The 23,276-nt window shown below is 39.0% G+C and overlaps 1 protein-coding gene across 3 annotated transcripts; it reads right to left on the reverse strand.

Moving 5' to 3' along the window:
• Window positions 1-339: 339 nt before the first annotated feature.
• On the reverse strand, window positions 340-7,698 carry LOC117614277 (3beta-hydroxysteroid-dehydrogenase/decarboxylase). 3 transcript variants are annotated; one of them, XM_034343029.1, is made up of 12 exons: window positions 7,354-7,698; window positions 6,290-6,379; window positions 6,062-6,195; window positions 5,781-5,951; window positions 5,270-5,386; window positions 5,088-5,167; window positions 3,719-3,914; window positions 2,946-3,063; window positions 2,220-2,394; window positions 1,962-2,118; window positions 882-948; window positions 340-785 (listed from the first exon to the last, which is right to left on the reverse strand). In XM_034343029.1, the coding sequence occupies exons 1-12, from the start codon at window positions 7,610-7,612 to the stop codon at window positions 580-582; spliced, it is 1,770 nt and encodes a 589-aa protein (XP_034198920.1). In that variant the 5' UTR covers window positions 7,613-7,698; the 3' UTR covers window positions 340-579. The 3 variants fall into 3 exon arrangements, with proteins under 3 accessions (XP_034198920.1, XP_034198922.1, XP_034198921.1); XM_034343031.1 differs by lacking the exon at window positions 5,088-5,167 and having other exon boundaries at window positions 5,270-5,310; XM_034343030.1 differs by lacking the exon at window positions 5,088-5,167 and having other exon boundaries at window positions 5,270-5,376.
• Between the last annotated feature and the right edge of the window lie 15,578 nt (window positions 7,699-23,276).

Below are 23,276 nucleotides of genomic sequence, written 5' to 3' on the forward strand. Positions count from 1 at the left end.
TTCAACGTTGAGTACGTACTCATAAATGTTCCCAAAATCGGATATGCACTCATAAATGACCCTATATGTTGAGGGGTTTACTGCAATTTACTCTTTAATTTTTTATTCATATTTTAATCAATTTTTATACAAAAATATCATTTTGCTCTTGCATTTAACAGAACCACGAGAATCATTTTAGAAATTGAGGGGTTCAAATGCAAATTAAGTGTAAATTCAGAGACTAATAAAACGATTAGCCCTGAAATCTATTTGTTTTTTAATTTAAAAAACCCAAGACGAAGTCAAAGGAGTGGAGGAAAATAATCAATTGAGGGGCTAAAAACAAAAACATGGGGCTAGAAATAATATGAGAGGCTAGAAAATAATCAATAGAACTATTCAACAATAAACCTAAAATCATTTACATAGAGCCTAAACTTTATGGTTAACACTAACAAAAGGGCAAGAGTTAATGTGGTACTTCTTTTGTTGGGTTTACCCAAAATCTAAATTTCCATACAACCCTAAGCTAACAGAACACTGAATTTATACAGTTAGAAAAACTCTGCCCAAAAGCCATCCAGGTGATAGTGGCAACTATTTCTGATGCTTAATTGTCGCATGCCCTTTACCATGACGCCAAATTCCATGGTTTTCAAGAAATAGTTGCACAGAAGCAGGTACATTTGTTCTCAGCGATCCAAAAACCAACATTGTACTATTGAACAGAAGCTTCGCGAATCCATCTATCTCTGATTCATACTGCTCATAAATGAAAAACAGAGTGAAAGCGAACACCAGTGCTGCAAAATATTTCCAATAAGATCAATATGAAGTTCCCAAGTTCAAATTAATAAGAGATTGATTAACTCTAGCATGGTGAACTAGCATTCCCTTACCTACACCTATCACCACAGTCAAGGCTTGTGACGAAATCAGCTTGAGAAAATAGAGGGAAGCTGCAAACTGTATTGATTACAAAAGATTATTGTAAGATGTTAGCAAGAGAATAACTGCTGTCAATGAAGCTCTCTCAATCTTATAAAGATTGCATATAGAAATATAAAAATGTGCGTATAAAAACGAAAGATTATTGATAACATAAAAGAGGTTTAAGCATGGTTATTTTGAAAAAATGAAATGAAAGAAAAAGACAAAAAGAACTTACATAACAAAACGACTGTACATATTTAGGATAACTAACAATATCCAATGGATTTAGCATATTTCACAAAGTAATGCTGAGCTCCTTACTCCTTATAGATCAAGTTGATGCAAACATTTTGTAGACAAATAATTATAAGGGAAAAGAAAAGAAAACCAATACGAACTTCATTGAACTGGATCTGCAATTCAGCTTGGGTCAAAAGGACCAAGCCTTGTCAAAGGTCATTCAGGGAAAAAGACAAACATACATGTTCATACTTCACGCCTCAAGAGCAATAATAATTTCCTTAGGCTGGGATACATGATTGAACTTTCATATTTAGATTTCTCCAAAATCAGCTACATAATATTTAAGCCATGGCTTCCATTTAAACTACGAAAAAATGTCATTCCTTGACACAAATAACAAACTATAAAGCAAGGACCACTTCCAACAATTCAAATACCAAGAGCAGTCTAGAATTTCAAAATCAATGAAGACACCGGATTATCATTTCTCCAACAAGTATTACAAGTAATAAGGGACACAATCGGACTGGGAAGTAGCGTTAAAAGGTTATTAACTAGTACTCCCAGTCGATGTAATGACCTTGAACAGTCGAAACTTAATAGTTAATTTAAATAGTAGGTATAAAAGTTAAACTGAATAGTCAAAATTTCCTAATGCCCTTATGTTTTAGCAACTACACCTGCAAAGCTCAATACCCTGTGCCCAGGAAAGGTTACAGACAGAAATTACATAAAGCATGATTTGGGCAAATTTTGTAGTGATATGCACTTCACTAAAAATAACAAATTATCATAGTCCATACCTTGAAGAAAATATCCCAATCATCCCCTTGGGCCAGTTGTCTCATATAACCAACCCCTCTGTTCCACAAATATGCTATGGTTGCAATCATGTCTTTCACTGCCATTTCAGGAATCTCAAAACAAGATAAAGATAAACTCTTGACGGTAAGACCCAATCTGTTCAAAAGGCATTATGGTCAGTAGATATAGGAGGAATGGATCTCTTTTAGCATTTAAGAGGTTACTCAAGCTAAAGGCTTATAAGCATCAATACTTACATCTTTGGTGGTAGAATTCCATATCCATAAAGGCCAAATGAAACTAAAAGCAGAAGCTTGGATACAGATGAGGCAAAAGTTCTTCCACAAAGGAAAAACCAGTAAAACAATAGACTCAAAGCAAGAAAATAAGTAAAAGATTTCTTCTCATCACGCCACAGCAAAATGTCTGCAACTGCAGGCAATACATTTCAAGGTCATTCTACAATCGCAATCAAACATTTTATGATAGCAATCAAACAATAAACACCTTCTGATGAAAGTGTCTAGAATGCATTTTTTATTTATAAGAAACAAACTTTCATTGAAGGAAAAAGAAAGAGTGAAAAAAGAGAGGACAAGGTCCTCGGGCATATACGAGCGCATATGATGGATCATGTTTGATCCAAAGATGTGTTCCAAAATGCAAATCCTTCCTGGTGCTAACTCGGTACGTTTGACGTTATCCAAAACCCTGTTCATGAGCCTAAGTAAAGCTGTGGACTAAATTACATATTACTTAGTATGGCACAATGCAAGGACAAATTAACATGTGACGTGTACCGCTCTCACCAAAATCAGGCACAAGGATCCAAGGCAAGAAGCCCAGCCCTACCCAGCTAGAATTTTTGTTATAAGGAGTTTAACACACCCCCCCAAAAACCACCACCACAAAAAGAATATTGAAAATAATGTGTAACTGATAACAAAATAGAGCACAAATAATATGGTACAACGGAAAACAACCTTCTCCACTGCCTAGCAGCTTCTCCACTTTTGATTGCTCATTAAAGTCACTGTAACTTGTGAAAGATGAATATTTGGCTAAATGAGAGAATGATTCAATGGTTAATGTGACACCCTCCTGTACACAGGTAACCAGCACAGACGAACAGAAATTTATACCTTGAATTTTCATGCTTTGCAATAAGAAATAAATATATGACAATACACACTAATGCCAACTTCATATCTAACAATCATTAGAAAAAATCCTTTTCAAAACGAAAGGAATAGAAACCAGCCTTCTTTGAGCTTCTTCTATGTCCTAGAAGCAATCAAATACAGCATAAGATGCACATTACAATACGTGCCTGGACAAGGAACATATTGGGGCCTGACTAGCCAAGACAACTTTTAAAGGTCAGAAGGTTCAATTGAAAATCTAACAAAAAGGGTGTTATCCATGCAAAAGAGAAGTTTCAAGAAAAAAACATAACAGACAGATCTCTTCCATTGGACAAGGCAGAGAGAGGTTGCAACTGAATGAACAATAACAGCGATTTCAAGCTTTTGCAGGTCCTCTGATAACAATATGTACTTGCAGGTCTTAAGCAAGACAAATGAACTTTTGTAGATATCATGATTAAGACTCAATTCTTGAAAATTTATATGTTGATAGAAGAACAAAAAAAACAGCTAAACCGAAAAGAGAAGGTTCAAAAACAACAAACGGAGAGGACAAGAATAGATGCGTGAGAAAGACATGAAGGATAGACAAAAATAAACAAATGACTTACTTCCAGTGAGACAACTGGTGAGTACCCAATCTGGTTTCGAGCAGCAGTGCAGTCAAAAGTTCTAGTATGTGAAGCTAATTGAATGTAATGAGCTGACATTGAATGGTTGTGTTTTATCAATCCATACTTTTCAGTCATCAATTTGAAGAACAATAGAATATACCGAGCCATCTTAGCAGGAACTTTCACTAATGGCCTGCAATCATGGGGTAAAAAGGAAACAAAACTGAATTCAAAAGAACAAAGAAGATCCCAAACAAACATCAAAAGAATAAAAACCAAGAGTGTCTCCAGCACTTTAGTCCACAGCAGTATTCAAGCGAAAGCACATAGAAGATGCCAATACAGAAGATCACATATTGGAAGCAGCAAAAGGTGAAGATAAAATTAAATTAAATTGGTCAATTTAGGATTTGAAAAGAAACTAATTTTTTCAATATTTCATAGAAACGTAAGTGCTTGTCATTTCATGCTCGTGTGAATCATGGGTTGACTTGGAGTGATTCCAAAACAACTACAATGTGATGCTGAAGGCTGATACAATGACAGAATTTTTATAACTTATCTATCTGTTCCTTTATAACCTAAAATCCCCCAAACCAGCTTTGCAGGCTCGCGTTAAGAACTGGGGACCCACACCAAACCCAAAAACTCTTCAGGAGGCACGAAACTCCAGCAAATAGCTAGATAGGTACCTAGAGAGAAAATCCCAGACCATGTGGGAGCAAACCTCGTTGGTTTTCTAATTTCTATATTGGAGTGATTCCAATTCCCTCTGGGCCAATTAAATATGCTGGAGTAGGTCTCTATCTCTCTTCCCTTCCTTTCTCTTACCAGTGTCCTACATCAAATAATGCATGCAAGATGAGTGTAAATGATGCAGGACGCATAGGACCTAAATTTATTAGTTTCCTAATGTATTTGTTAGTTTCCTAGATTCTCTAGTTTTCCAAATTCTAGTAGGACTTCTACTTTTCCAGATTTCCAGATTTCTAGTTTTAAGTTTCCTATTTTATTTGGGTTAGAATTTCTGTTTAAGCAAGGGATTTTTATCCTGTTATGTCTAGGTTTTAGTTTGCTATAAATACCCCCATGTAGTTCTTTAAAATTCAGATTTGAATGTTGAGTAAACCTTTTCTTAGAACTCTCTGATTTCGTCCCTTCGATCTATATTTCTTCTCCTCGATCTCTGATATTCTTCTTTGTTCTACTGTTTCTGTCCTTTATCTCGTCTTTTCGATCTCTATTTCTTCTCCTCGGTCTCTTATATTCTTCTCTGTTCTATTGTTTGAGTGCTTAATCTAATACCTACGGGCTGTACTACATCAGTAAAATCTCTCATAGAAGAATATAAGAATGCTTGCTTTACCTTTGATATCCCAGGCCATCCAAGATGAGTGTTACAAACTCCCAAAAATTTGCAGGCTCAAGATTTGTGATGAAAAAAGCCTGCAGATTGATTACAAAGGAATACATCCTTATCCATGGACCTAGTAGAAACAGAAAAATAAGATTCTTTACACACCCAAGAGACTGTAATTGTAGGAGTACCTTTCCAGCCGCGGAGACCATCCGGTTATCCAGAGCTTCTTCTGCACAGATATGAGCATGAGTAACATTCTCAGCGTATGTAAAATCCGATCTGTTTTCGCCACTCCCTATAATAAACTGAAATGAGAATCTATGTTACTTTAAAAGACTGAAAGACTGTTTTTCATGTCTTAGAATCTCACGACTATGGAAGGATAAGATATTAAACCACATGATGAACAAGTTACTATCTGCAGCATATACATAAATTGTCCCTATTTTGGGTGTAAAAAATACAGGGATGACAGAGAAAGAAAAAAATGGTAAAGGAAGAGGAGAGGGGGAGAGAGAGAGAGAGAGAGAGAAGGGAATTATTATACATTTCAGTTGGTATTAATCGTTGGTCATATACAAACATCAATTATGTATGATACTAAACTAAAGCTACGACATTAACAAAGGATATGTAAAACAGTAGATGTGATGACATGAACAAACAGTTAGATTCCCTTTCTCCAAATCTTTCGTTTACCTTTCCCCAGCCAGATTTTGCCAAATTAACTAAAAATGGCACAAGATGAGAGTCTCCATGTCCAAATACATTGCTAGGCCGAAGTGCACATGTTAAAAGACCATCAATGTCATTAGAACGCAGGACAAGTGCTTCTGCTTGGGCCTTGAAGTCACTCAACATATCATCAAACTGTAGCAAGGATCAGAAAACCAAATAAGAAAGAAAGTTTAGTAGAAAAGAAAAAGAAGGCAATGTTCCACTATTAACATGAACAAGAAGTCCCTTGACAATGACCATACTTTCCAAGGGTAAGGCAAGGATTCATCTCCGTTATTTATATCATGCGATCCATCAAAAACTACATCTGCAGAACTGTTGTATATTAGCCGTCTAACTTTGCACTCTCGACAACCACTGATAACATTTTTCGCACCTAAACAAGTATTTTAGATGAAATTAATCAGTAATTCCACCAAATTATGCATGGCCAAAAAATGGGATTTGTTCCTTCATAAGCAGGGATGTACCTTGAACAACAATCATATAGCAGTGGTAAAAATCGTCTGTACGTAAATCAGCCCCATCGAAATAGAACACTACAGATGAACCTTTGATAGCTGCAAGAGATGTCGGTCATAATATGCACAGTTAATTTCGAAACTCAAGTTTTGATATTATGGGAAATGATAAAAATCTCCTAACCAAGGCAACCAGATATCAAGGGAGAGAAGTTACCCATACAGCTAAAGGCAAGGGCTATCAATTACTGCTCAGATTATATACCCATCAAATTTCATCATAATTATTTTACCCTTATTTCTTAAATGGAAAAAAAAATAAAATGAAAACTTATAATTTTCTTCTCTCCTGTTCCATGACCAAAGTGGGGTTCATCTGGCCATTAGCCAGTTTATGGTAGATTGCTTTTTAGGGATTTTAAGTTAAAGAAATTTTGAAAAGATTGCAAATAATCAAGGGTAAGATGATATTAAAGGACCTTTTGTACCAATTCTCAATTTATCCTCTTTCCATGTCCACATTTCATTCCTATTTGGATTCCATTCTAATGGTCACTCAGCAACCAAACACTACCTGAGTAAAACATTGGCATTGAGGTATGAATCAGACGTTTTGACAAATACAACATTTGTAAATCAGACGTTTTGACAAATACGACATTTGTACATTAATTTTAGGTTTATTTTTCCATTCCTTCAGTCTGGTTTCCCATAATTTTTGAGAGATTTTATCTTTTTGTTTTTCACGGTTATATCTCTAAATCCCATTAATACTTATTTCTACCTACTTTTAAAGTTTTAATGTTGAAAAACTCCTAATACTTTCGAACTCTGTTCAACTTTTATTCTAAATTGCAATTTTCATAGCAACCCTTTTAATGAAAACTAGAAAACGAATGAATAAATCAAAACCTAATACTTAAAGCCGGAATCAAGCACTTGCACCAGTTCAGTCCTAAGCCTACCAATTCTTTCAAAATTTTCTCGCATTTTCTCAGACAGGAACCAACCAAACACGAACACAAACACGAAAAGGAAAACAAATGAACAATGAAACTCCGAAAATATTTTACCAGTGATGATTTGAGACTTGTCGCGAACATCGACGCCGTGTAAGGAAGCGATGCCAGAGGAGAGAGCTTGCGAAAGGAGCGAGTCGCGCTCGGAGGGATCGAGATGGAGAGACTGAGTCGAATCGGCGACTCGAACGATCCACTTACCGAGTTTCAAGAGCCTGAGGACCAGCGATCTCCCGAGGAAGCCTCGGCCACCGAAGACCACGCAGGTTCTCGGCTTAGGGTTCAGCTCCGCTAACCGATCGTCCATCGCCATTTTCTCCAGAAACCAGGGATTTTCTAGAGAGCGAGAGAGCGTGTGCGTGTGCGTGTGTGTGTGCTTGGCGCGGAAATTAGAGTGAAATGGTGAGTCGTGACTAGTGTGTGATTTGTTTGTTTCTTTACGCTTCGGAGGTGGGTTCCATAGGGTTTAGGGTCCATATCGACCCCAAAAATAAAAGAAAAAGAAAAAGGTAGGGTCCATAAATCGGGTGCCGCTTTCGGCTGTTTTTTGGGGTCAATAAACTGATAATTGGATTGCGACAGCGGTTGGCTTGGCTGCCTCCTAACTCGGATCCTTTTTGTTTTGGTTTTTTCACTGATTTATGCTAATTTCACTGACAATTTTCTCCTTCTTTTTTTTGGGTACTTATTTTATTTTATTTTGAAATTTGAACTATTTTTATTTTATTTTCAAATTTACTAGATATCATGGATATATATATATATATACATTTTGTCCAATTTTTCATCCAATAGTGTCACATGTAATATTATCTTGTGATAAATAAATAAATGAAATATGTAGAAGATTCGCTAATTAAAACAGTTCAAGTCCCCAAATTTTCCAAAAATTAAAGCCGAAATGGCAATCCAATTAATGTCAATTAAGTAAATGTTTCTAAAGAAGAGGATGAATTGAAAGGAATGGGTGGCCAAAAAACCAAAAAAAGGGAATGCGAGAAATATATTAAGTAGTTCTTGTTAAGATTTCAGAGGGACGGATTGCCTCGATTTTAGCAGATGTGGGGTTTTATACAAAAGACCTCGATTGTATTAGGAGTGGAACCATTTATTATATGTGACTTTCTATTTTGTTAAGTTTCCGATGTGGGACTTGTGTATTCTTCAACACTCCTCCTCACGTGGGACCACTTTTTAGTGGGCCACACGTGCAACCAATTCCACATCAGTCACTTTTTTTCTTTTTTTTTTAAAAAAAAAAATTAGGGGTTTGTTTGATTTTGATTCAATTTTGGGTTTTTGTTTGATTTGAGTTTGTTTGATTGGGTTTAATCGGGCTCAGTCAACCGACCCGCTCTGATACTATGTTAAGATTTCAGAGGGACGGACCATTAGCTCACCACTAGTAACATCGATATTGTCCCCAACTTAACCACCTGTTTAGCAGGTGTGGGGTTTCATACAAAAGGCCTCGATTTTATTAGAAGTGGAACCATTTATTATATGAGACTTTCTATTTTGTTAAGTTTCCAATGTGCGACTCATGTATTCTTCAACAGTTCTTCAATTGAGTGGTGATTTAAAAGTCTTGTTTGGTAATCATTTTATTTTGAAATTTTAGTTTTTAGTTAAAGATTGAGAAAAATATATGGAAGAAATGAAAGAAGAGGGATAGAGAACTTAAGGAGAATTTATGAAGAAAAAAAACTATTTGAAATTGCTTTTATTTTTAAGATTTCAATTTTCATTATGAGTGGTATTATATTATATCTAGTCCCTTATTAGAGCATCCACAATCATGCTCCCTATTTCTTAGCTAAAAACACAAAAAAGCTATTTTAGCAGCTCTCTAAAAAATTTCAACTCCAACCATACTCCCTAATTTGGAGAGTCATAAATGATGTACTTCTTTTTATCATAAATACTTTACTTCTTTTTAAATTTAATTCTTAATTTGAAATAAAATGTTCATATTCAAACTTCTTTTTGTTCATATTCTTGATTTGAGATAGAGAGATTCATTCCCAACTTCAATTAGATCTTATTGAACACTTGTGGCAACTACATGCGGGAGAATAGGAAAGTAGTAATTTGAATTTATATTATTACTATGTAATTTGAAAGGAATTAATTGTGAGTTTAATTGTTATTCAATTTTGATATTTTATGGTTTTTGTGTTTTAACATTGTTTGTGTTTTGCAAAATACCTACAAGGAAAAGAACTATAAAAAATAAAAATAAAAAAGGGTATTTGTGTGCTGCAAAATGTCTACAGTGAAAAGAATCGAAAACCAAAAAAGGGTGTTTGTGTGTTTTGCAAAAATTTGCTTGTGCTTTGCAAAACACCTACAGCAAAAAGAATAGAAAACAAAAAAAAGTGTGCTACAAAATACTACAGCGAAGAAATGATAAAATTGTTTAAAATATATACAACGTTAAAAGGTGATTAAAAAAATAAAATTAAATAAAATTAAAGACATCATTAAATAAATATTTAAAATAATAATAAAATATAGTAGCATTTAATTATAGGGAGTCACTATGAGCCCTTTTTCTCTCCTCAGATTTAGGAGCTCATAGAGGTCTCCCTATTTTGGGAGCTGGATAGGGAGCATGATTAGAGGTGGGTTTTTTCAATTCCTACCTAAATTTTAGCTAAGGATGTGGTTTAGGGAGCTCATTGTGGATGCTCTTATTCTTTATTCCTCCTTACTCTTTCATTATTTCTCTCATATGTTATTCTCGATTTTAACTAAAGAAATGTCATTGGGGTATAACTTAGTTGGTTGAGTTCTTTCACCTACACCCATGTGGGGCAACAAATCCTGAAGCGCAGTACCCCCTAACATAAGGCACTCCCTCCGGAAATGCCTCGTAAGTTCTCAAAAAAAATCTCGTGGCCTCCTGCTGACATGGCCTGTTGTGATATGTAATATAACCCGATCCTAAATCAATTTTTAATTATTAATTTATTATGGGAAAAGACTATTTACCCCCGAGAATATTTTATTAGGTCAAAAGTTGACTTTTTGCTCGAGAAGGAATTTGGGTATTTCAATTGTATCGTTACGTAGAGCACGTCGAGATGAGTTTGTGGACACGTAGTGGGCTCAAATCGGAGTTATAACGAAGAAATTACGATCAAAAGAAGTTCAGTGGCACAATCGTAAATTTTTCAAAGTTCGGAATTTTTAAACCCAGATTTCTTCTTCCTCTCGCGCATGTTTCTAACAGCCATTTTCAGACAACTATTTCTCCTCCGTCTGGCCACCAAATCGAGTGCCACAACTTGCAAACTCTTCGCCTCTTTCTCCTCTTCCCATAAATACCCATATCCAGCCTTGATTCCAAGCGAATCAACCAGAAAATCGAGCCAAAGTTGAGCTCGAAAACGGGCAGCTTTGAACCCAGAATTTTTGGGGTATTTTCCGGCGGATTCCATCCGCCATAGCTCAGGTAATTACACCTAAACTACTCTCCTACCTTCTCTTTGTGTCATCCCTCGAAAACCTAACATGAATCCATTCCAATTTCGTTGATTTTGAAACTAAAATTTATAGGTTTTGAAGTGACAGAAAGCTTCGTTCGAGGGCTTTAGAGATGGAATTGATTGTCGAGCCAAGGTATAAATTTACTCCCCTTGATGTGCTTAATCCGTAGGTGTGATTATTGGCCGGCGGTTTGGAGTTTTCCGATCGCCGAAAATTTTCTCAATGCACCCGCCGGCGGTGGCGGCGTGTGGCAGCGCGTCACCGGGGTATCAATATTAGGTTTTTGTCCTAGAATGTTCGCCACGTCGTCCTGAGCATGACGGTATGCTCGGATTTCAACTTGGTTATAGTTTGGTCGTTGATCGAATATCGCATATTAGGTGTTATCCGGGTTTGATACATCTAGACCATTGGATCAACTTCATTTTCAAATATGTTAATCTAGACACCTCTAGGATCGTGTAGAAATTCACGGATTGAGAATCGGAGTCCCGGATACTCCAATTTAATATTTCAAAGTTTAAGTTAAACAATAACCATCCGATCGTATGATCGTGAGTAATTCGATTGTCCGATTCAGACTAGACTTGCAGGACATGGTTATTTAAATGTGAGGAACTTATAGGAACTCTCGGATTGGTAATTGGAGGTCGTGGAACCCACGAGGTCCCGTATTGACCAATATGGAAGTTTATCACTTAGTGAGTCTCGGGTCTTTTAAGACAGTTCTAACCATCCGAAATGCTTAAGTGGGCATAAGAATGACTTTAAAGTTAGTGCACGCACTTCTAGGAGCCGGGGTCAGGGTTTTAATTAAATACTTATACCGAGCAGTTTTATTAATTAAATATTCATGGTGGTTTAAAGGCACCCGGGGCCAGGCAGACCCGCAGGAGGGACCTTCAGGAGGTCCAGCTAGCTCGGACCAAGAATGAGTGGACTTTTCTTTTATAAATGATTTTATGCAAATAAATTTCATTATTTGATCTTGAATAAGTTTTATTGATTATGGTTTTCCTAGCATGATTTGTTGAAGTTAAATATCTTTATTTATATGCTGCCTAGTTGAATATGCTAAAAAGATATGGAAAGTAAAGTTTGAGATATATATCAGATAAATGGCAGCAGAGTTCTAGATTTAACAAAAATTCAATTATTCATCAGATCTTTCAGAAATTTTATATTTTCTTAAGCCACCTTAGGTACCCAGTTATAGAAACAGGTTGCCTTCAGATAAGACGATGTCTACGGACATCCAGGTTGCCTTCGGTTTATGTTGCCTTCGGATATGACGATGTCCACGGACATCCAGGTTGCCTTCAGTTTTGTCAGCGCGCTTGACATTTGCCTCACAAGTTTTGGGGATGCCCGGACCATGGGAGCCAGGAATGCAGATCAGGCTGACTACGGTCCCCTGAATCCTGCCAGTTTGCTACTCGGGTTGACTTTGTATCACCGAGACCTACCAGGGGAATTGACAGATTATCAGGAATTGACGGATTATCGGAAATTGACGGATATCAGGAATTGATAGAATTAAAGGGGTACACCTAGGTGGTAGTTTTAAATTGATTTCAATGCTTTTAAGAGAGTTTTATTGACCTTGAGTATGATTGGCATATACGTATATAATTATGTGAATGCATTGATTTTAGTACGAATATAATGAAGAGGAAAATTCAGTTTTGCATAACTGTTTTTACAGTGGGGTTAGTATGTTCATATGCTATTTTCTAGACCTTTATTTTTGTCCACTCACATTTTTGAATGTTTTGCGCCCCAGGCAATAGACATGCACCAGAGCGCCACCACCGGGCAGATTCAACACTCCGCTCCACTCTTCCTTTTTTTTTTTATTATAGAATTTTCTTTTGAAATCAAATTGTTCTGTTGTATATTCCTGAATTAGTTGCTCTGATGATTTGCCCTAGGACTTTCTGTGTGGCCTGAGGCCGTTTAGTTTATCAGAACTATTTGGATCTTAAATTGGAAGCATGCTGGCAGTTGGGATATGTATATTTATGCTTTTGACAGGTGAAAATTCTGGGAAATGATCAAATTGCAGGGGAGACTTTGCCGGATTTTTGGTAGAAGTTGAACTTGTAATAAACTTGAATTTTAGCTAGAAGGGCAATTTAGTCATTGTGCCCGACACCCGCCAAGTGTCGGACATGAACAGAGTTCGGCTTGGATTCCAAAGTGAAATTTGGGTCGGGTCCTGTCATGATACCTATTATACATTCCTCACAAGGGGTGGCCACTACAGGACCTGACTGCCTGCTTGCGGCTAACAGAACCTCTAGCTGTGCTACCTCCACCACGAGGTTCGGAACTCTGTCCCAGGTTGGATCTACTATTGCTCTCTGATACCATATGAAAACGACCACTACCACTAGCGTACCCCATCTTGAATCCATGAAAAAACCCACTGCCTCCCGTAGATCCTGAATTGAAGTTGCCCTTCTTGAATGGTCACTAACTAGAGCCACTCGAATCGAACCAATGTCCACATGCCTCTAGCAGGCTGCTCTCCACTCTCTTAGTCGCCTCCAGTAGTTTACCGTAAGTGGTATAACCAACCATATGGTGTCAGATGGAGTCTCGCAATCCATGCTCAAACCTATGCTACCTGCCAGCCTCAATATCACCAATAGAGAGTATCTCGAGATCTCAGTGAATCTTTTTTCATCTCCTATACCGTCATGTCCCTCAACTTGGGGTGAAGGAACTATTCCATCATGCTCTCATGATAAGCTCAGGGATGATAATGCTCATCAAAGTCCTCACCGAAGATATGACACGTAATAGTTGAGGGGTCGATGTATCAACACCTCATTCCCACACAAAAAAGGCATAAGACGTGCAAAGTGGAGCTTGCATCCCAAGGCTGTCATCAGGTATAAAGGTGTAGTTTCATAACCAGATGAAGGTATATGATTTCAAATTAATTGGTGCACTCAAATACATACAAAAAATGACTTAAGCGTCGGAGTATCTTTTGCAGGTACCCAACCCTCTCCCATTTGATTTCAAAGGAGTGTTGCTTGGAGATTTATTTATCCTACGTGTGGAGTAAAGCCGAGAATCTGTGGAAAACATTCTTATTGTAAGAATTTCTGCTCCAACAGTTAGCGCTGCCTGTGGGAACTCTACAAAATCAATCAATGGCTGAATTTGCACAGCCCGATCCAATCCTCAATCCGCAGATGTCAGATTAAATTCCTAGGAATGAGAACCCAGCCTCGTAGCCATCCAGTTTAAGAAGATAATGATTATCTGATGGAAGTTCCACAGACAGTATCACTCTAATGATTAGCACAATGACCATGAAGACCACTAGGACCAGAGGAGGGAATTAAAAAAGTCCAAAGACAGCGAGCTGCGAAGGCAAATTGAAAAGATTGTGAAAGGGTACAAACCACAGACACCTACCGAATTGACTGTTGAAGCTACCAAAGGAATCTGCAAATCACCCTTGACTAATGATATTCTAAAGACTAAGAAGCCCGCAAAATTTACTCAACCTAAATTCAAGTTATTTGAAGGCGTAGCATACCCCATCGAGCATATCTGTCACTTTCAGCAGCAGATGGTCCTCGAAAGAGAAGACAAAGCGTTGTTGTGCAAATTATTCCCGTCTAGCCGGTCTGGGTCGACCTTGACGTTGTTCATGCAGTTGAAGCAAAAATCCATTGGCAGCTTCACTGTGCTTTGCGAAGCTTTCATATCCCAATATATGTGCAATCAAAAAATAAAGAAAGGCATCACAACGTTGTTCAGCATAAAGCAAAATACAGGCGAGAGTCTCAAAGATTATTTGAAGCACTTCACAGATGAAATGTCTATTCTACAGACTTACGATTCTCACACTACATCGCTGGCATTCCGTGAGGAAGTGACGATAGGAACAAATATGCATAAGTCCTTGGTCAAGACATCACCCCTAGACATGAGGAGGTTCTGGCTGGAGCTGATTGGATCATCAGACTTGAAGAGGAAGGATTTGCTCTGTCAAAACGCACCGCCGCAACCATTTCAGCACCAAAGCACCCATATGAGATGATCCAAAGACCAAGGACAAATTTTCCAAATGGAAGTCTTTATGATCAAGCTAGGACCAATTCTCCCCCAACCAAATTTACCGTTAGTCTGGTTAACTTTTCCACGAAAATAAGGGAAAAGGAATTTTCCGAACGCCTCCGACATTACGTGAACCACCAGAGAAACGAGACCGAAGCAAGACTTGTGCACACCATAATGACTTTGGCCACGTTACCAATGACTGTCAGAATCTTAGATATCAAGTTGAAGCGATGCTATAAAAAAAGAGGATGCTTTCTTAATATTGGGCCCAACCAGAAGATAAGCCGAATGAGGAGCCCGCTGCTGAACCATTTACCAACAACATCACCACTGAAGAAGGATTGTGGGAAATCAATGCTATCCATCGTCGGTCTCAACAGCCAGAGGGTCAGCTGGCTCGAGCCCGAACCAAGAAAAGACAAGTTAAAAAGGTAAGACGCGTTTGTGGAACAGCACCAGAGTTGGCCTAATCATTAGAGAAGGTTGGGATCATCTCATTCACCCAACAAGACCTCAAAGGAATTCAATTTCCCCACAACGATGCACTGGTCATAGATTTTCAAATTGGAAACTCGAAAGTCAAGAGTGTTATGATCGACGGTAGAAGCAGTGCAGAGGTAATGTTTTGGAACACTTTTAAAGAATGAAACTGGATGAAAATGGGATCAGGCCCAATCCCATACAGCTCTTCACATTTGAGGGCAGCAAGGCACTAGTAATAGGAGATGTGACATTGCTCGTCATAGCCGCTGGAAAAACCCTTTTGGTGACTTTCGTGGTGGTAGATGCTCTGAATGCCTACAATGTGATCATGGGGAGAGATTGGATCCATAAAATGGATGGGGAGGCATCAACCAGATGCCAAGTGATGAGATGTTTGATTGACGATGGTCTTGGTACTATCGATATAAAAGGGGTTTACCTCAGTGGTGAGGTCTCTCCACCTTCATTTGATAATAACTTGTCCATAGAGAAGTCTCTCAATCCCTATCAGAGTGCAGGTGACGATGTCCAAAACGTGACGGCCCAAGGCTGTTCCTCATCGAGTATGAAGGGCCAGCATCACCTCTGTTCAAGCGAGAAGGTCAGGGACCATATCTTTCTCTTCTAACACAATCCGGTGAGTGCCTACAACGAACCGAATGAGAGCCAGAATGAAGTCTACATATGTTGTCAGATCTCGACCGAGTCCTGGATTTACATTCACGACTAGGTAATGATTTCAGAACTTCGGAGCAGTCGAATGACCTCATTGGCGAACCAAATGAAGAACCTCCACCAGAGCGGATTTCTATTCCTCTAGCACCTCTTCTCTTGGGAGAGCAACCATTTTTTGGGATGTCAACGCAAAGGCAGAAGGTAAGTTTTAGCCTGCACTTGTAAGCCATAATATCCAGGTACTTGAAACCCATCCTCAGACCCTTATTTTATAGCAACAGTCAAAATAGCTCCATTGGTTCAAATAATTGTGCAGAGTTTCAAATTCAAAAGGTAGTTTTATCTGAGAAACTGAAACTCCAACCCCATTTGATTTTTGAAAAAAGATAGTGTTATCCGGATGAACTCAAAACGTAATACAAGATAGGATCGGAATAGATTTGAAACTTAAAATGACCCAGACAAATCACATCTAAGAGAACCCACAGTGAAGATGGTTGTATTCATCTTCATACTTACCCAGAGAGGACAAGTGAATTAATTACACAATTAGAATAAACCTAAGCTTGGATATCAAAAGGAAGCAAGTCAAGTCCAATTAAGTACGGTACATCCACATAAGGTTCAATACATAAGTTCAACCTCAAAACAAGATACATGCCACATAAAATAAATACTGAATAGAGTAGGTGTTACACACCAAAACTCGTTACGTCAACCCCAATCTCATAGTTATGAACATAAATGTCATGGCTCACTTTGGAAGGTGCAGTATCACCAGAGTCGGGAGGTACGTGATGCTCTGCAGATCCGGTAAGAGGAATGTTTGTGGGGATCATCCGAATATGAACTCGTAGTCTACAATACCAACTCCCATCTCTTCGTCATAGGTGTTAAGATTGGCCACAACCCTATGGTGGGCAGGCTGCTGCCCTTGCATCCAACCAAACCGAAATTGTTTGGCGAACTCCTTGAAAATCTAAGCACAACATGCATTGTACTGATCTTTCTTCTCCTTTTCAACATGTCCTACCTTAGTCTTCAGCTACTCCATTTCCATTAAAGCATTCTTGTGCTCAAGGCTGAGGGCGTCGATTTTGTCAAAAAGACGGGAAATCTCACTTTTCTCTTTTGCCGATGCAGCCTCACTTGCCTTAAGTTGTTGCCCTAAGTGTTCGTGGGACTTGATCAAGTTGTCTAACTCTTCTTTGCACCCTTGAACCCTGTATAGCTCAACAAGCGAAGTTCAGCCATGTGTAAGACATTTGCATAAGTTAGTTAAGTGAGACAAAGCTGAATTGAGAAAATGAGAAATGCAAAGACAAAACATACCAAGATTAAGTGGTGAGCCTGTTGGAGCGCAATGTCACGATCATCCAAATCTATCAGTTCCTTAATGTCTTTTGGATGAAGGAGACCACCTAAAATGGCGTCGCATGCCTCAGCATCATGCAAGAGTCCTTTATTCATCACAAGACGCTTCCCATCTAACCTTTGAAACTTGAGCCTCCATATCTCACCATCAGCAGGAATGATGGGTTCATTGTCGAGGTCAATATCTTCAACAGCCACAAGTAGAGCAGAGGTGGCCAAACCGACTCGACGGAGCACATCATGATGGGATCGGTCTGAAGATGAACCTGAAATGAACGCATCTATAGGATCTGAACTCAACCCAGCATTTGGAACACGCTTGGACCTTTTTGTCTGTTGATCAACATATGGTCTCTGCCCTAGATCTAGTCGAGAGACACGTTTCAACAGGTTTGGGTAGTGGGCTCGACATATCAGACAGCTTGGATTCGTCAGGGGAGTAACCATCACTATCTTCTTCCTTTTAAGTCTGTCTCTCTGCGTAACTTCTTCGAAGGCGATGTGAGGAATCCTCCTCGAACTGGAGAACTCGATCAAAGCTAACTATTTGACCTACTAATTCTGTCTCATGTAGATCTGCACTAAGTTCAACCCTGAGATAAGATGGGTAAATGATGCTATGTCGATCTTGAGAGATATGAAGAAGTGTGTTGGGATCGAGGAAGTACTGAACGTCCCAATCTTGATCCACCAAGTGGTGGTTCAGCCACTGAATCCGCTCATGAGCATCTCCAAACGGGTTATGTTGGACACTGCAAAACAAAGGAACCCTTCAATAAATTTCCTCTGTAAAATCATATCACAATCAGTATCAGTAGAGTAGTCTTAATCAGGAATACCAGGTTTAGGCCCAAATGATGAAGGAATAGAAATACAAGATATCTCAGGGGCCGCCCAATTCCTGGTAATCATCAAGGGTCAGGTATTCTAATCTTTCACGGAAGACGGTTTGTAGCCAAAGAACTTACGAGTAGGTCGAGGGGTTAGGTAGAAATACTCAGTCTCACATCTAACCTTGGCAACATAATGGTGGTAAAAGAATCTACGAAGCCTAGTGACACCCCCCATTTGAGGCCAACTGCCAGCATGCAACTGATCAGTAAGTATGAGTTCGGATTTAACTGCATAGGGTGCAGATTCAAAGAATTCAACACAAGGTGAAATAAGGGGTGAAGCGAAAACCTAATAAACTCTAGGTGAGATGGTGAGAGCACCAAGGCTCCCTCCAGGATTTCAACCCCTGTGTACATGTTCGCTCCCTTAGGTATTTGACCAATAGTAACGTCGTTTTGAACGCGGAATTTCTCTCGCATCTTATTTATCTCAAGCCTCAAGGGATATCCCACCTTTGACTTCGGCCAAAGGTTAAGTCTCAGCATCGAAGTAATTAGAAAGCAAGTAGATGAAACGAAAGTTGAATGAGAGAGGCAACTTGAGAAGGGGATGCGTACCAATGAGGTCAGTTTAAATGTGAGTTAGGTTCGGAGATCGGCGCAACCCAAATTGAATAAATAAGACTTGAGGGTATTTCGTTTAGTCGAAATGCAACCCGGATTGGAAAGGCCCAGGTTGAGTAAGTCTCCTGAGAAGTCAATTATGAGATAGTCAAAAGTCAACCATAGCTTCAAAGAAGCATGATTTAGGAAAATCTTTTTTAGAGAAAGTAAGTTGGTTATTCACGTAGACTGATAAAAAGCAAGAGCATGGTAACTACGAAACAACTAAAGAGTGTAAACTCCAAGTTTAGACATACCAAAACAACTGCAACGACATAAGGTACACGCGTTGAGCGTGAATGCATTATCACTATTATCGTTTCCTTACGTATTGCATGTGTGGGATAATTACATATTAAAAAAGTGCACAAGTTGCATATATCTATTTACTTTGCTTTATATATATTATATCATGAAATATTTCGCCATGCATACATTTATATTAATATTTGCCATGCATAGATTTATATATATATATATATATATATATAGTAATATATAACCAGGGTTGAATCTTTTATTCTGTTCTACGAACTAGTCGGGTCAATGGCATACGTTATATATCCTTCATAAGTAAATAATGAATATAGCTGCTGTCTCTCTTGTCTGTTATATGCTAGTATGTTTTTCCCATGCATATTTGGAGAAGAATTGTGGTGCTTATCCAAATTATAATTATCATAGCTTTGAAAGTAGACTTCGATTTTCCATATTCTCGTATCTCTTAGATTTTCCATATTCTCATATCTCTTCCCAGTATATTGGTATAAGCCGCCCTATATATGTATAGATAAATATATATCTAAATGACACTTATGTCTGCTTGAGATACCCATATACACATGCAGCCTATTTCTTTCATGTATGCATATATTCTTCACGTGCATACAAATACATAAACATATAACCTTATATACATGGTCATCACAACTGAATTAGTGCGAATAGAAGTGCATAGGTTATTGCATATTTAGTTGATACCTGGACAAAGAGATTATTGATGATGAAGGAAACCATGAAAAAGAAGAGTGGTTGGTGGTGGATCTGGCAAAGTATAGACTATAGAAAGAAAGCAATGGGTGAGAGATCCAAACCCAAATGTGGACCTGTTTGTGGGCCAGCTGTAGGAAAATACCAAAGCATCGCTCATAAGATGATACGCAATCGAATAAAAAGCCAATGCAGATTCGGAGGGATTTTTCCTCTCCTCCCTTCCCCTCTTTATCTCTTTCTCTTTTCTTTTGTTTTCCTTCTTGTTGCCTTTGCAATATATTCATCTTCTTTTATAAATGAAGAGGGAGGTGCAAAATTCTAAAGGAGAAGGAGAAGCACTAAATTGATGTCAGCAGTAGGTTTTGAAGAACTGAACTGTTAGGTCGTGGAAATCCATTATTTTTTGAAAATCCCTTGAATACATGGTGGACTATAGGGGGCATCTGGTCAAAGTGATTGAAATGCAATTGCGGGAGTTGAAGTTAATTCTTGCTGCGTTGCCAGCTGCTAGTTATTTAAATATGCACTTGTTTATACTTATGCGAAAGTATCTTCTCCCATGTGATAATAATTAATGGGAGTTCTTGACAGGACCCGACCCAATTTCCACTTTGGAATTCGGGCCAAGTCCTGTGCGCGTCCGACACCTGGCTGATGTCGGGCACAGATGACCTTTGTACCCTTTTTATCTCAATTTTTTTTCAAATTTCTGTTCGACTTCTGCCAAAATTTCGGCAGAGTCTCCCCTGTATTTTGACCAATCCCAAAATTTTCTACATGTTAAACAATCAATAAATTCATCTCAACAGCCAGAATGTCTCAAGTGACAGATCTCAACTTCGTTTTTCCACTAATACTAGATATCAGAGCATATTCTAAAGTTTTCGAGGTTTTAAGGATTTTCTACTAAACTCTACCTTACTTGATGGCGCGGAAGCTATGAATGGCCCGGTGGTGGATCCCGCGTACTTCTACGGCCTGGGGGCGAAAAACAAGTTTTAAACTGTGAGTGGACAAAATAAAATTTTTAAAAACAAGCCAGAATATAATACCCCCGTTTTGAAATAACTAAGGATATATATATATATCGATAATTTAACTATATTTCAATATAAGAATTTCTATAAGCATGAATCAGTATGCTGATGAATAAACTTACATAATTGATCAAAGATATCACTGCCTGGAGAAATCAAAGAACTGGTATAACCGAACAAATATATAAAGATATAAATGTGCAAATACTAAGAAACCGATATAAAATAACCGAAAGTCATCCTTGAATAAAAGAAAACTCAAAATCCTTTGAAAATACCACCTATTTGTACCCCTGTCATATCCGTCAATTCCCTGGCAGGTCTCGGGCGCCACACAGTCCACCCGAGCCGCAAACTGGCGAAATCAAGGGACTATGATCAGCCTGTCCCGCCGGCAGATTCCTCGATGACACCAAGTCAGCTCGAGTCGCTCTGGCAGGATGCAGGGGACCGTAGTCAACCTGATCCGCAATCCTGGCAGGTCTCGGGGACACAGAGTCAGCCGAGCCGCAATCCCGGCAGGTCTCGGGACACCAAGTCTGCCGAGCCGCAAATCCTGGCACTCACGGTCCGAGCGTCCCCGAAACTCGTAAGGCAAAGTCAAGTGCACTGACGTAACTGAAATCAGACTGGATGTCCGTAGACATCGGTCCGACTCTGGGTAATCACCATAAATAAACGGGTACATGGTGGTTTAATTAGAAAATCTGATAACTTCTGAAATCTGATAAATTAATTGTAGTCTCAATGCTGTTGCTATTCTGTTATATAAAACTCAAGGTATGCTTCTAGATATAACCTTCATCATATATGTATCTCCAAATATTTAACAGTATAAAACATGCTCAAAGGCTTACAAAATACTTATTCAAGATCAAATAATAAAATTCGCTTATAATAACTTATTTATAAAAACTTATTTATATAAAATTATGATAAAATCCTTTGTGTAAATTTATCTGTATAACTCATTTATATAACTTATTTATATCAAACATTTATGGAAGAAAGTCCACTCACAGATGGTCCGAGCTAATTTGACCCTTTGAAGGTTCCTCCTGCTGGTCGGCTGGGCCTCTGATGCCTGATTATCCATGAATAATAAATCAATAAACTACTGAATAAAAGAATTAAATTAAACACCCTGCCCCCGGCTCCTAGAAATACGTGCGTTCAAATCCAAGTTACTCCTGAGCTCACATTAGCCTTTTCAGACACTTGGACCAGTTTTAAAAGGTCCGACGCTCAGCTAAGCGATACACTGCCCGATCGGTCGACCCGGGACCCCGTGGGTCCACGATCTCTGATGGCCAATCTGGGCATTCCTGAAGGTTCCTTACAGAGAGGGAACCATGTTCTGCGAATTTGGTCTGAAATGGACGGTCGGATTAGCTAAAATCGCGTTATCGCTTAAAATCCAAACCCTAGCCCCAGGGTTCGCTATTCCGGAGTATCCGGGACTCCGATTCGCAATCCGTCGAATCCTACACGATCCTGACATCATGTAGACCGACATATCCAAAATTCAACGCGATCCGACGATTTAACGACACTGCATCCACGGATCGCGCGATATGGAAAATTCGTTCGGGGCTCAAACGGACTCCGAATCGAGATCCGCGAAATCCTACGCTCTCGTGACGACACGAGGATCTCAAAACTGTACATAATTACTTCACCACCCTCACCCACGCGTCCCAGCACGCGCGGTCAGATTTGGGTGTCTTAAGCGATTTCGGGTGGCCGAAAAATCTCGGAACCAAGACTCCAAACTCCTATCCTAGGTAAAACACCCTATTTTGAGTCACTTTTGTTCTTGGACATACCCCAAAAAGTGACCAAAAATAGTAGTTTTTGGCGGCCGAAGTTTCGGCCAAACTTCAAATCGAAAATCGAACCCCTTAGAGTTAAAATCGATCGAAACCCATATACCCATCAGCTAGAACACGAAAAATAGCTGAGAAACCATACCTTACTCGATCGATTTGGTGGAGAAACGAAGGAGAATTTCAAGCTGGAAGTTCGGGTGGCTTCGGACGAACCTCCGTCGGAAAACATGGTTTTCCGATCAACTCAGGCCGGCCCACGGGTGGAGGTTGGTCAGGTCATGACGGCGAGAGGAAGGTGGACCCGACGGTGCCCTTGCCGGAGATCGGCTCGGCCTGTGGTGGCCGGGCCGTCGCTTGGAAGTCGAAGCGTCGCACGGCGCTGTGCAATCGGGAGGGAGAGAGAGAGGAGAGAGAAAGGGACGGGGGAGGAGAGAGAGGGGGGATAAAAATCTGACTTTTTGGCCAAATTACCATTTTTGCCCTTCGCGGTTTTTAGACCATATCTTCTTCGTTAC

The sequence above is a fragment of the Prunus dulcis genome, chromosome 1, assembly GCF_902201215.1.
Source record: "Prunus dulcis chromosome 1, ALMONDv2, whole genome shotgun sequence".
Lineage (NCBI taxonomy): Eukaryota > Viridiplantae > Streptophyta > Magnoliopsida > Rosales > Rosaceae > Prunus > Prunus dulcis.